Here is a 13,193-nt window from a genome sequence, read left to right on the forward strand (position 1 = left end):
CGTATGAAAAACGATGTGTGCAGCTCAATAATATGATCACATTTCCAAACCTCCATCTTCAGAAATCATTAGAGAGAATCTGATTATTACCTTTGTTGTGTTTGAAAATGCGAAGTGTTTGGCAGCTAACAGTGTCCCAAAGGCATACTGTGCAATCCTCTGCTGCTGAGGCTAGTGAGAGACCATCCATGCTGAAGGCAAGTGCAGTCACAGGACCACTGTACAAGCCAGGAAAATATGTATAGCTGAGCACTCTGCAATTATTGTTGTGTTTAATAAAAGCATTCATGGTTGGAGAGAGAGAGAGAGAGAGAGAGTAATATTAACATCTACAAAATACCTCAAGGGTCTATGAGACTATGAATGATACAATTATAACATGGGTATACTGAGCCATGGAAAAAGTAACTGAAAGAAAATGAAAAACAACTATCACTACTGTATATAAATGTGATATCAGGGTATGACCATGTGCATAAGGTAAACTAGCCATGGTCAACTAGTGTTAATGCCTGCGTTAGCCAATACCGATTTTATGGCCAAAAGGAGGAGAAGAAGAAGAACCCTAAACCCTAAATCTCTGCAAAAGTGTTACAATGTATCCATGAAATAATTGTAGCACGTAGTGATATGAAAAGGCGGTCTAACTAAAAGAAAAGAAAATCCATGAAAATCTATGATACCAAAAGGAGTTACAATCTATTCATGGAGTTATTATACAGACATAATGAAAGTAGTAGGATATAACCGAGAAAGGAGAAGACGCTCTGAGCCTCTAGAGTATCAGCTGTAAGGTCTCCGTAGACCATGACCTAGAACCAAAACCCTAACGAGATTTCATAGACCCGACATCACATGCATCGCATGACCACGATAGATTGTGGCTAGCGACTCACCACCCAACTGTAGAGTCCTCTGAACTCACCCCCGAGCTTGAGGTCTGATTGTCGCGAGCCTGCTGGGTAATGGCCCCAACTGAGCATCCCATAGCAGTTGGCCGAACCATCCACCTTGCAGCTCCATGGCCATGAGGCCTTGCACAACCCCAGTAGCCCTCCTGTCCACTGCATGGATACCTCAATGACTCATAAGTACCCCCAAGGTCATTTCTATAGCAAAAATTGGGCTTTTTGTTTTTTAACTGGCCTTTGGCCCAAGATCCTCCCATAGTTACTAATTTCACCACCCGTAGGCGCTTACTTATCCACCCGTAGGCGATGCTGCCGAGGAAGCACCAAGGAGGGTTTTGAACCTAGGACCTCTTGGTCCTAGGCAAAAACCTTCACCACTTGAGCTATCACCTCATTTACCCTTGCTTTATTTATTGATTGGGCTATAGCTTTCTTGCTAAATTTAGAAGCTTTTAGCCATTATTAGTCCTAGGCTATTAATTATAAGCTCTTAGCCAATCTAAGCCTCAACTTGAGAGCCACGCCCCAACTAAGCCCTAACCCTAACTTGGGTTACTCCACGTCCCTAGCCCTAACCCTAGGCCTATCGAGACATAACATACTTCACTCCTATTTAATGCATAAGGAGACAAGCCTATGTAAGCGAATCCCCGGATTCGGACATTCATCCATGGCATCTACTCAAGTCTTATCTAGGCCAGTGTAAAGACTCAGCTTGTAGACCCCGCTACAAAGGTCCAATTGCTTACGACCCCAAGAGCTAAATCCCAATAAGACATCTAGTCTTAAAGTGCAACAAGCTCTACCACAACTTAAAGCACAAACCCACAGCACAACTCAATTGTTACACCAAATGGCATCCTGCATTAGTTGTTGGCAAACACTAGTCCACTTGATACAAAAACAAGTCCTAGTGCCATGTACTTCTCGTACAATACTCCACTTGATGCACAAACAAGTCCTAGTGCCATGTCCTTCCAGTACAATATTCCAACCACAAGATCTCCCTTGTCTAATCCTCATCTAAGACTGAATGAAGATTGTGTTTTCACACAACCATTACATACTCACGTCTACTTTTAGGGCAAGCATAAAACTCCCCTTCAAATTTTTCTTTTGTCCCACGTCCTCAAATAGCCTGAAGACAATATATGGCTTCCAACTACTTCTCACCCCACAAAATTACAATGAACCTAGGTTACCAAAAGTCCACGCAACCCCATTAATAGAGATCCTGAAGAACAGTGGTTATAACATATTCCATCCCTAACATGTTCATGGGTTACAACCCATCGAAGAGGTGGGAAATTCATATGACTTCAAAGTCCTAAATTAAAATAACCATATGGAACTCCGTCCACCCTCGAGTATCAAATGGTACATCCGTCGAACTGGTCATCTCTCTCATGTACAATTCCGAGGTTGCCTCATGCATGAATATGCATCAATATCATTTGGCCATCACGCGAGAGAGTGTGATGAATCATAAAACTTGTCACCCTACGAGTGACATACCAATGCTTAGACAACCAAGGTCATCTCTAATCTTGTTGTCACTCACAGACTAGCATTGCTCCTCACAATTACCAGAGGTTAACTATGCCAAAGCATAGAGTGTCTCAGACAAGAAACCCGTGAAGACTAAGGAGATCCTACATAGGAATACACTATGGTATCCCATATCAATAGAGCACACCCCACCAAAGCATAGAGTGTCTCAGACAAGAAACCTGTGAAGCCTAAGGAGATCCTACATAGGAATACACTATGGTATCCCATACCACCAGAGCACCCCCCACATAAAACCTCTATTAAGCATGATCATAAGTGGAATGGCTAACTTTTTCCCCTACAACCTAGCCTTGAAGCAACCCAATTCCTCTTTGAACACCAAGGTCAAACCTTAAGTCAATTGGAGGTCAATCTAGTCCATGCAAAGTAAAAGATGAAAGATAGTACCGTGTTCACACCCCAATCCTTCTCGAATGCATCCGTAGATAGCCCTACTAGCTGTCCATAAGCCATCTGAAAACCTTGGTCTAGGCATCTTGGATTATGACCATCACCACAAGATTGCCTAATGCAACACCCTTTCCTAGGTTATGCCAACTTCCGACAAGACTGCCTGTCACCTGCCACCTAGTAACTATCCGAATAACATGAAGGGTTCATGGTAAAACTAGGTATGATCTCTTCACTGTTTTGCAAAGAACTATCCACTCATGTGGAAGAGTAAGAGCATGCAACAAATTAGATTCCATCACAGTTTGGCAAAGACCTCGAAAAAATAAGATTATTAACTAGGGTGTTACAAAAAATTACAAAAAAGTACTTGAAAGTAAGTGTCATGACTTAGGGTCTCTGAAGTCAAGACTACTAAGCCATTCCTGGATCCACCAACAGTGTGCAAATTCGGACTTGAATCCCACTTTGCAAAAGCCACTTGACACCACTTGACAACCCCACGGTCATCGATTTGCTGAAGACATGGAGCACCCATCAACCTTGAGCCAACACTATCCCCCCTCACGAGATCCTTGATAACCCACTCTTGTTTTTCTTCTAGCCTTGTTATTGCTCGTGGCAGGTAAAATCCTAGCCATCTCGATAGCTTCACTTGCTTAAATTCGTCATTGCCGACCGACTCCGCATGTTATTGTTGGATGACTTCATAGCTAGCGCGATTAGCCCACGTGTGAGCCCTCCAAGGCCCCACGTCCCAGCTAAGCCTCGACCTAATTTGGGTTAGTCCAAGTCCCTAGCCCTAACCCTAGGCCTGTTGGGATGTAACATAACTAATCAATAGAGATCAGTGTGTGCGCTCCTCCTCTATGGTGTCATAGAAACTATCTACATCCACGGAGCACTCCTATGTCTTTGAAGGATTTGGTGGATTCAAAGTTGTTGTGTAGAGGGCCTACTCAATCTAGTTGGCATCTGGCATGGTAAGAGTGCTCTCTCCAATGTAACTCTTGAGCATCTCCATATATTAAGGTTCAATAAGGCCCAGTCGATTTCCTTATTGCTCACAAGTATAACTTGTGCAAAAGAAAGATGGATCCTTTGGGATGTGTAACAATTATAGTGCTCTTAACAAGATTACCATCAAGACTTGAAAGGCTTGACATCCTTTAGCCGAATCGACTTTTTGAAGAGTGGGTACCACCAAGTTTGTTGGGTTCCACAAGGAACTTCTCCCAGAGAGATTTTTGATCTGCTACGTAAACTTCGCAAGTTCACTCTACCTATCAATCTGCGAATAATTAGCCGATGCAAAGTTAAGCACCCGAATTCTCCAAAAGAGGCTCGTAGTCCTATGATCACGATCCCTAACTATGAATTTGGACATTCCATGATATGCTTAAATATCTAAGCAATAAAAAAGTAATCCTTGTGTTCAGATTTAATAATCTTCCTCACCGACAAGAAATTGGCTATTTATTAAACCTATCCATGATGGTCGAAATAGCATCAATTTCAAATGGAGATCTCGGTACATCCATAACAAAGTCCATGGCAATGCTTTCCCGTAGCTAGAAAGCAATATGGAAAGGCTTAAGCAAACAAGGGGTCTTCTGCCTATCAAACTTTACCTTTTGCCATTTCATGCATTTCCTCACATAGGAATCAATCTCCTTGCACATCCCAAGAGAAATACCTTCCATCATTTGTGTAGTGGCCAAGATTCCTCTATGACCAGCATAAGGTGGAGCATAGCATTCATCAATCACTTTCTGCCTCATAGACTCAACCACACACAACCGGTTATTTTTCATCAAATAAATCTCTTTGCACAAAAGATGCATATGTTGTCCCTGCCTGCAAATCAGCCCATATGCAAGCAAATTGGATTGATACATGTCTCTCATCTGACAAGTCTTGATGAGATGCAACTATTTGTCCATATCCTAGGCACCTTCAGATACCTATCGGGTTTCAAAAACTGCCCCAAATAGGCCATAATGTACCACGTACTTTGCGAAGGTGGCTGCAAATAGGAAGCATGTCCACGTGGCACTCTCATGGGTGATACACATGACACCAGACCGAAAGTCTGCCCCAAACACTTGGCAGCCCACTCCATACATGTGTATGGAAAGCGCACCCTTCCCACCAACCTCGAAGGCTTCGCTTCAACCCTTCGATGAAAGCACCCCTTGATGGCTCATCACATCACACACATGCTGCCCTTAGGCTCTTCATATCTCCTGCTCCCCATCAGCTATACGCCCACCATGCCCACCCTGAATTGCCACCATTCTCAGCCTGGAATGGCCACCCTGCTCAGCTCCAAGCATTGCTCTGCTCGGCCCTGAAATTTCACAGCCCATTTCAGCCTTGAATTACACTGCTGATGGTTGCCTTTTCTGCATTGTTGAAGGCTGGCCAAAGTTTCCGCTTAGTCCTTGTGATCATGCCATTGAGATTGTGCCGGGGTGATATTTATTCTCTTGAACAGGAGATTGGGAAAAGAAACTCAACAAAGGACATCTGTGAAGATGGAGGACACCGCTGGTGTTGCCACCTGCAGCTCGTGAAGACTTGTTGTTCTTGGAGTGCGAGAGCAGGAGATTACCTACTAAAATTCTTGGCTTGGTTTGTGGGAGGGGATATGCCCGGTTGGTAGAGACCTAACGTAATCCTGCTGCGCCTTATGTGCTCTTCAAGACCCTTCTAGGGAAGGCTGTGCTTTTGGAAGACTTTTCGGGAGTGCTACTGTGGCGGCTGTAGCTCCCATTCCGGCCCTTGTGTAGTGTCGATTTTCTATCTTATAGTAAAATCGTGTATGTGATGGTGATATGAGCCAAGGGCCCATCAGGTTGTCCACAGTGTTGGAACCTCCACTATGTGAGGAGCATGTGACCTCAAGAAGTGGGCCATTAAGCCATATCATTACAAATAATGAGGCCGTGGGCATCCCCATCTCTAGAAAGGATCAGCCCCTATGATGTCCTCTGTAACTTCAAGTCATCATGTAGGATGATGATATATTGATCGATGTCAAAGACTTGCACCTGGCTGCCGCCTGTACATGCATTCCCTCCAAGGTGGTTAGAAACATTAGATACGATACATACAATACATGTTCAATACAAGTATGGTAAGTATATTGATAAGATAAGGTACCTTAAGTGCGTCTCTTCTCTAGTTTGATTAGTATTAAGTCTAAAATATGATATATTGAAAACAACTGTGTAAACATAATGTGTGCAAGAGGTATGAGAAAGCATTTGGGATGCATGAGGAATAAGACCGGCTTGATAAGGTTTAGGACAAACACGTACTTCAAAATTTATATAAAAGCTTGTGCATTTTGTATGGCATACGGAACGCTTGTATGAAACCTTGGAACACACAATACTATTCGGGATCACGAACTTGAGTGCGAGTATGAGTCCCTCAACATGGAAACATCTCCTTATTGGGGAATTCTAGGATATCTATATATAGTGCCAAAAACAGTGATTACCCATCTGGTTGAGGATCTCTGGGCATAGCTGATGTCTCTTGTCGGAGGTAGCAGACCACTATGTGCAACAGCCAACCTCCTTCTGAGCATAGTTGCAATCACATAAATCTGCCTCCTCGTCTCTTCTAACCACTGAGAATGGTATGGACCCCACTATTGGGTATTTCGGAGTCTCTCTGTGTGCCCATGTACCCCTGTTTGTGTACCCGCTTGTATCTGTGTGAACAGCCCTTGTTTGTGTGTGTGTTCGAACACTCACTTATGAGTAAGTGAGTAAGCACATGTGAACCACCTCTTATAGCCACTAAAGTGTTCTTGTGTGTAAGCAATGATGTCACTGGATTGGCCAAGTGTCGCTGAGTGTGTTTAGAAAGATAAGGCATTCAGCCTATAAAAGCATGTACTTGGTCTGAGCTTTAATACATCAATAAACACTGTATTGAGTCATGCAGATATTCTCTCTTCAGCATTGTTAACATAATACTCTCTCTCTCTCTCTCTCTCTCTCTCTCTCTCTCTCTCTCTCTCAGTGGATCACCACAGCCGAGCTGGTAGCACTGATGGATGGAGATGTATGGAGAGGCCCTTGGTTTCTATGATTTCCCGGATGATTAGGGCCAAGGCCTCCGTACCACATGATAGCTGCCCCCCCATTGGTAGTAGAGGCACTCACGCGATCAGTCTCCTTTATACATAGCACTTGGGCTCTCCCTAGAGACAGATATGCTCACTTAGCCCTGGAGTCTTCACGACAGTTGGCATCACAAGGAGACGGATCATGTTGGTATGCACAGATGACAGCTTGGTTCCAGTTGCATGGCTTTAGTATGGACAGGCTACCTCCATTTCAGTACTCCTTGGATGCACCCTCCCTCTCTCTCTCACACGGGCAGAGATTACCAGACTTATCAAGCAGGACTTGACTTAGCTGGACACTAGGAGGACATGGATACAGCTGACACACGAGCTTTGTACGAAGATGGCTTTCTATAGAGATCATCTTCTCCAGCTCACGGAGGATGGGTTTGTGATTAGACCCAGCTACATGGATACTCATCTTTCTCATGGGGTACGATGTGCTATTGGTCAGATGCGCACATCCTCACACCAACTAGAGATTGAGACTGGCAGATTCAGAGGAGTACCAGCTGAGGCCAGGATTTGTCAGTTGTGCCAGATGGAGCCAAAGACAGAGTTACATTACATATGTCACTGTCCAGTATATTATGAGATACGAGGCTGTTTTCACTGCCTGTTCAGAGAGGGTTTCGGACCACTTTCCAGAGTCATGAGATACCAGGATCAGAGATGCCTCGGATTATACTTGCTAGAGCTGCGTAGACATAGAGAGAGTCTCTTGAGAGGGAGGGGATCAGAGAGGGAGAGACACCTACAGAGGCAGATTACAAACTTCTTTCGACCAGAGATTGTGCAGTCAGGCCAGCAGGCATTGCAGCTAGCCCCAGAGTATAGCCGCACCAGAGGTACACTGATTGATCGGGCTATAGAGCTAGGGCGGTCCAGGCGCCCCAAGATGAGAGGCCCATCTCGACACCGACGGAGACTACAACAGAGGATCAGGACCATACTAGAACGGCATGGAGTCAGAGTACTCACCATGGAGGACATTGAGAATATCCGCCATCGACCAATGAGAGACATCTTTGGATAGTGATGTATATGATGCTTACCTTTGTTGCTGGAGTTTTCCTTCCCAGATGTTATCCATTAGGAGCTCCTAGTACCTTACTTTTCCCCATAGTTGTTGTTTCAGTTTCAGTTAGTTGTTTAGTTGTTTTAGCTTTTCTTACACAGACATTGTATCAGATCCACCAATTGTTGTAACCTTTTTGGTCCCATAGGTCATTTTGGCCTTTTGAAGACGTTAATATATCATATCATTTCATTTCATTTCTCTCTCTCTCTCTCTCTCTCTCACTCTCTCTCTCTCTCACACATTAATAATAGATATGTCGTGCTCGTCAGCCACACCCACCAAGATCCCGACCACGGCATCCTCACCATCACCAGATCAGAGCCAGTATTGCTCGGCATCGGAGGCGCCTACCTCGCTTCTACGACTTCTCCATTCTAGACAGTCCCATGGCGGAGATACTTGATCTAAGGAGAGGGCAACACTTCAACTGATCAACATACATGGATCTACCTGATATACACTTTTCAGTATTTTCCAGTATTTTCTACTTGGTATCATCTCGGAGTCTTACAGATCTATTCTTATAACTGAAGGACAATCAGTTTATTGTACTTTTTAGTCTCATTTAGTTGTTCTCTTTGATGAGACACCAACTTCAGATGTACTCTCAGTTTTGGTCTCATAGGCCACTATGGCCTCTTAGAGACGTTAATATATCATTTCATTGGTGTCAGAGCGGGAGTATTTTAGGGATTCGAGGTTTTTTTTTCATGCTTTGGACTCCTCGCTTTTGTCCTTGCCTTGCGCCGCCAATGCTGGTGATGATGATATTGAGCCTCTCCACCGGCTACATCTTCACTCAACCCGTTGACGATGCTGCTAACTGTGATTCTTGCTGGTAATTGTTCCTGCCAATGCTCGACCACCGCCTTGCTCTAGCGTCTCTAGTCAATGCTCGACCAGCTAGAGCAGTCAATGCTCAACGCATAGTGATTCTTGCTTGAGAAAATTTTATCTTCTTGAAGGTGTCATCCAACTTGCTATGCAGGTCATTCCAGTTCGCCAACCTCGTCATGGTCGCTTGACCAGAAGAGAACAGGGAAGATTTCTCTTACAGGTGTGCATGTCTAGTTGGCATGGCCACGTGTGTCTGGGACCCTGCATGTTCTGAAGATGGAGAATAAGGGAGAGGAGGGGGGGTGTATGCCCAGCAAGGCGTGCCGTGACAAACTCAACCACGTGTCCAAGAGATAAAGATATAGAGAGAGAGGGGAGAGATAGAAGGGAATAGGGATCTTGCATAGTACACCACATTGAGCGGCGGGAACAGGCCCCGCCCCCTTTCATGAATTTATTCAAGAACAATCCAGGGACACGTTGGCCAAGATCAATACAATCAATGAATACAAAACAAACAAATATGCCGACGTAGGATATCCAAGATGTCGATGTTGAGGCACGAGATCTCTAATGCCAAGCACACCACGGGGATGACCCACAAGAATATCTCACCTGGCTAGTACCAGATCCACTATCCAAATTCAAATCCAATGAATCCAAGTCCAATGAATCCAAATCCAAATTCCAAATCCAGATCCAAGTCCAAGTCCAAGTCCGAATCTGTAAGCCCAACAGAGCGTGCGTGACATATACAACCACGTTTCGAGAGCATAACACTTTAGCATATCCAAAATAGTGAGGTTTGCAATCTCATTTTGCCCATCTGTTTGAGGATGATAAGCCAAAAAGAAATTCAGCTTTGTCCCCATGTTGTCAAAAAGTGCTCTCCAAAAGAAACTGGTAGTCTGAGGATCTCTATTTCCTACAATGAATTTGGGCAGTCCATGATACTTGAAGATCTGCTGAATAAACAATCTCGCCATATGATCTGTGCGGATGGTCTTCTTTAATGGAATGAAGTGGGCTTGCTTACTGAACCTGTCAATAATAGTCCATATTCCATCATTCCTAAATCTTGATTTTGGCAACCAAAGATGAAGTTCATAGCAATACTTTCCCATGGAATATTGGGAATTGGCAAAGGTTGTAATAATCCTGTAAGTTTTTGTCGATCAAACTTGACCTTTTGACAAACCAAACATTCTCGAACATATTGGTTGATGTCTCTTCTCATGCTAGGCCAAAAGAAATAACTCTCCAAAGCTTGAGTTGTTGTTACAAACCAAACATTCTCGAACATATTGGTCGATATCTCTTCTCATGCTAGGCCAAAAGAAATAACTCTCCAAACTTCAAAGCCTGAGTTGTTGTTATGATACCTCTATGTCCCATATAAGGTGGGGCATGGCATTCTTCCATTACTTTTGGTTTCAAATCCTTGGTCACACATAAACATAAATGGGTTTGTATATACCTAGATGAATCCAGGAACATGCCCAAATTCACCTTTTAGGAACGTGCATGTTATATACTCATGGTAGTCAACCCACAAGACTATATAACTATCAACTCCATTATGCATAGTATAGACTAGATGCTGCGACATCCCCCCTAACGTCAGTAGTGTCCAATAGTGGGTATAGAACTCTGTATTAAGATATGCTCTCACACACGCACTCCACACACACACACACACACATAAGAGCATATATTCACACAAAGCCCTTCGTACTGAGTTTCTGTCAAACCTCCAGAGATGCATGGCAGACTCAGCCATAATGAAGCCTAGCACTAAGGAGAGTCGCAAATAGAAAGAATTAGTACATCAAATAAGTAGTTGATAGGGCAAATGCACCGCTAAAGATAGAAAGAATAAACGGGTTTGCATCATAAGAAATCCTTCTTAGATGACATATAAGGTCACCAAGTCTCCATTTTGCAACCAGTCCCACATGTCCTTGAGATCTTCACCTGTAGCATAAAGATCTCTCATCATAGTGAAGTCTAAAGGATATCCCATAGAAACTACATGGGTCATGGGTCTTCGACATAGAGCATCTGCTACTTTGTTGTCTTTACCATGAGTATGCATAATCTGAAAATGAAATTGGGCCAAATAACTAGCCCATCTTATATGCTTTTTTGATATCTTAGCTTGAGACATAAAATACCTAAGACTTGGATGATCCGTCTTGATAACTCAACACCCATAAGATGGTGCTTCCAAATCTTTAAAGCATGAATGATACCCATTAAGTCTTTCTAATAAGTCGGTGCGGTCTTTTCATCTCCTTGAAGTCTTCGACTCTCATAGGCCATGGCATGGCCCTATTAGTTCAAGACTGCTCCAATGCAATCTCCTGAGGCATCACACTCTACCATAAATGGCTTTGATAAATCTGGAATACTCAATACCGGTCTTTTGCTAGCATAAAACTTTAGTGCTTCAAAGGATTCTTTTTCAGCTTTGGCCCACCGAAATCCCACGGCTTTCTTTGTCAAGTCAGTAGCGGACTTGCTACCACGGCAAACCACTTGATGAACTTCCTGTAATAAGAGCATAGACCAAGGAAACTTCGAACTGCATGCACACTAGTCAACTCTGGCCATTCCATAATGGCCTTGATCTTGTCTGGATCCATCATCCTGACCCCTTCCTTGGACACTATATGGCCCAATTAGTGAATCTCTGACAAAAAAAACTCACTCTTCTTGCCATTCACATATAACTTGTGCTTTCGCAATTCCTGGAATACCATATCAAGTGCTTTCGATGCTCTTCTTCATTCTTTGAATGCACAATAATGTCATCAAAAAAAGTAGCTGCAAACTTTCTATGTGCTAGAAATATTCTTTCCATTATTCGGTTGAAAGTAGCCAGGGCATTGGTAAGACCAAAAGGCATCACCAAATACTCATAGAGTCCAAAGGTAGTCCTAAATACCGTCTTGTGAATGTCCTCTGGAACAATCTTGACTTGATGGTATATTCACTCTTCAAGTCGATCCTACTAAAGATAGTGGCTCCATTCAATCTATCTAGGATGTCATCAATCCTGGGGATAAGAAACCTATTCTTTATAGTGATCTTGTTAAGAGCCCTATAATCAATACACATACGCTAAGAACCATCCTTTTTCTGAACCAATAAGATTGGGGAGCAAAAAGGTGATGAGCTAGGTCGAATCAAACCCTTTTCCAAAAGCTCGGTCACTTGCTTCATAATATCCTCTTGTTGATCCTGACTCACTCGATAGGGAGGTCTATTAGGACTCAGGAGGTGAGCTTCCTGGCATGATGTCAATCCGATGATCATCCGATCTCTTTGGAGGTAGAAGAGTATCTGCAAAACATTCTTCATACTTCTTAAAATAAATCTTTCCTTTCATGATCAACAGTTGAGAGTGACTCATCACCCTCAAATTTCTTAGGATCTCTTACATATATCAAGTACGATGAAATAGATTGCTTTATTGCTTTAGGAACTTGTACATGACTAATGAGTGGAATGGAATTCCCCTCAACTCCTACATCAAAAGTTACATTCTTGCCTTTGAAAGGAAACCTAATCCTATTTCCAGCCCAATCAATGGCCGGGTCTATCTTCTTATGCTAGGGCATACCCAAAATCACATCCACATAGTCTCCAATCTATAAGCGAAGCTTTTCCAAAATAGGAGTCACCTTAGTTGACATTCCTTCAAAAGCGGCATCTGCAGTAATAGGAGTTCCAAACTTGTTCGGAGAGAGGTTCATGGCTTCAACCACTCGAGGATGGATGTAGTGGTGTGTAGCACCACTATCGAAGTGGATAAGCATGGGTTGGTTTGCCACTTTGCTCCAAGCTTTGAAAAGTTGCCTCTTCTCTAGTGGTGTGTCATCTTGATGTTGGAGTTCTTTAGGTAATGCATTACTTTGGGGTGGCTTGGCTTCTTGATTTGGTCTATCAGACATTTTGCAGCCATGTGTCCTTTCTTTCCACATTGGAAACATTTACCTTCTTTGACATACTCCTCGAGTCGCTTGCGGGATAGCTTCTTTTGGTACAATGGGGTTTATCCACATCCTTGTTCTTCTTTTCTTGTGGCTCGTTCCTTGCTTGAGATCCCCCTTTGAACCTCTTCTTTTGGGACGAGTCTCAATTCTCATTCTTTGATTTGCCCACCATCCAAGGCATATGTAGACAGCTTACAAGGCTTTGTCTTGGACTTCTTCCAAGGTTTTAGGTCCCGCCATATAAACTGCTTGCATAAGCT

General features: G+C 43.3%; 1 protein-coding gene across 1 annotated transcript in view; it reads right to left on the reverse strand.

Moving 5' to 3' along the window:
* Positions 1-13,193, reverse strand: part of LOC147640679 (protein ROOT INITIATION DEFECTIVE 3-like) — a gene marked incomplete at its 5' end in the record, with an annotated part of 107,263 nt that overhangs the window by 31,200 nt on the left and 62,870 nt on the right. The window contains one exon of the mRNA XM_086814125.1: positions 91-218. Coding sequence (XP_086670251.1) covers positions 91-218 — 128 coding nt within the window. The remainder of the gene's footprint in view (positions 1-90; positions 219-13,193) is intronic.

This window comes from Cibotium barometz, chromosome 2 (assembly GCF_041138505.1).
Source record: "Cibotium barometz isolate CiBa-2024 chromosome 2, ASM4113850v1, whole genome shotgun sequence".
Classification (NCBI taxonomy): domain Eukaryota; kingdom Viridiplantae; phylum Streptophyta; class Polypodiopsida; order Cyatheales; family Cibotiaceae; genus Cibotium; species Cibotium barometz.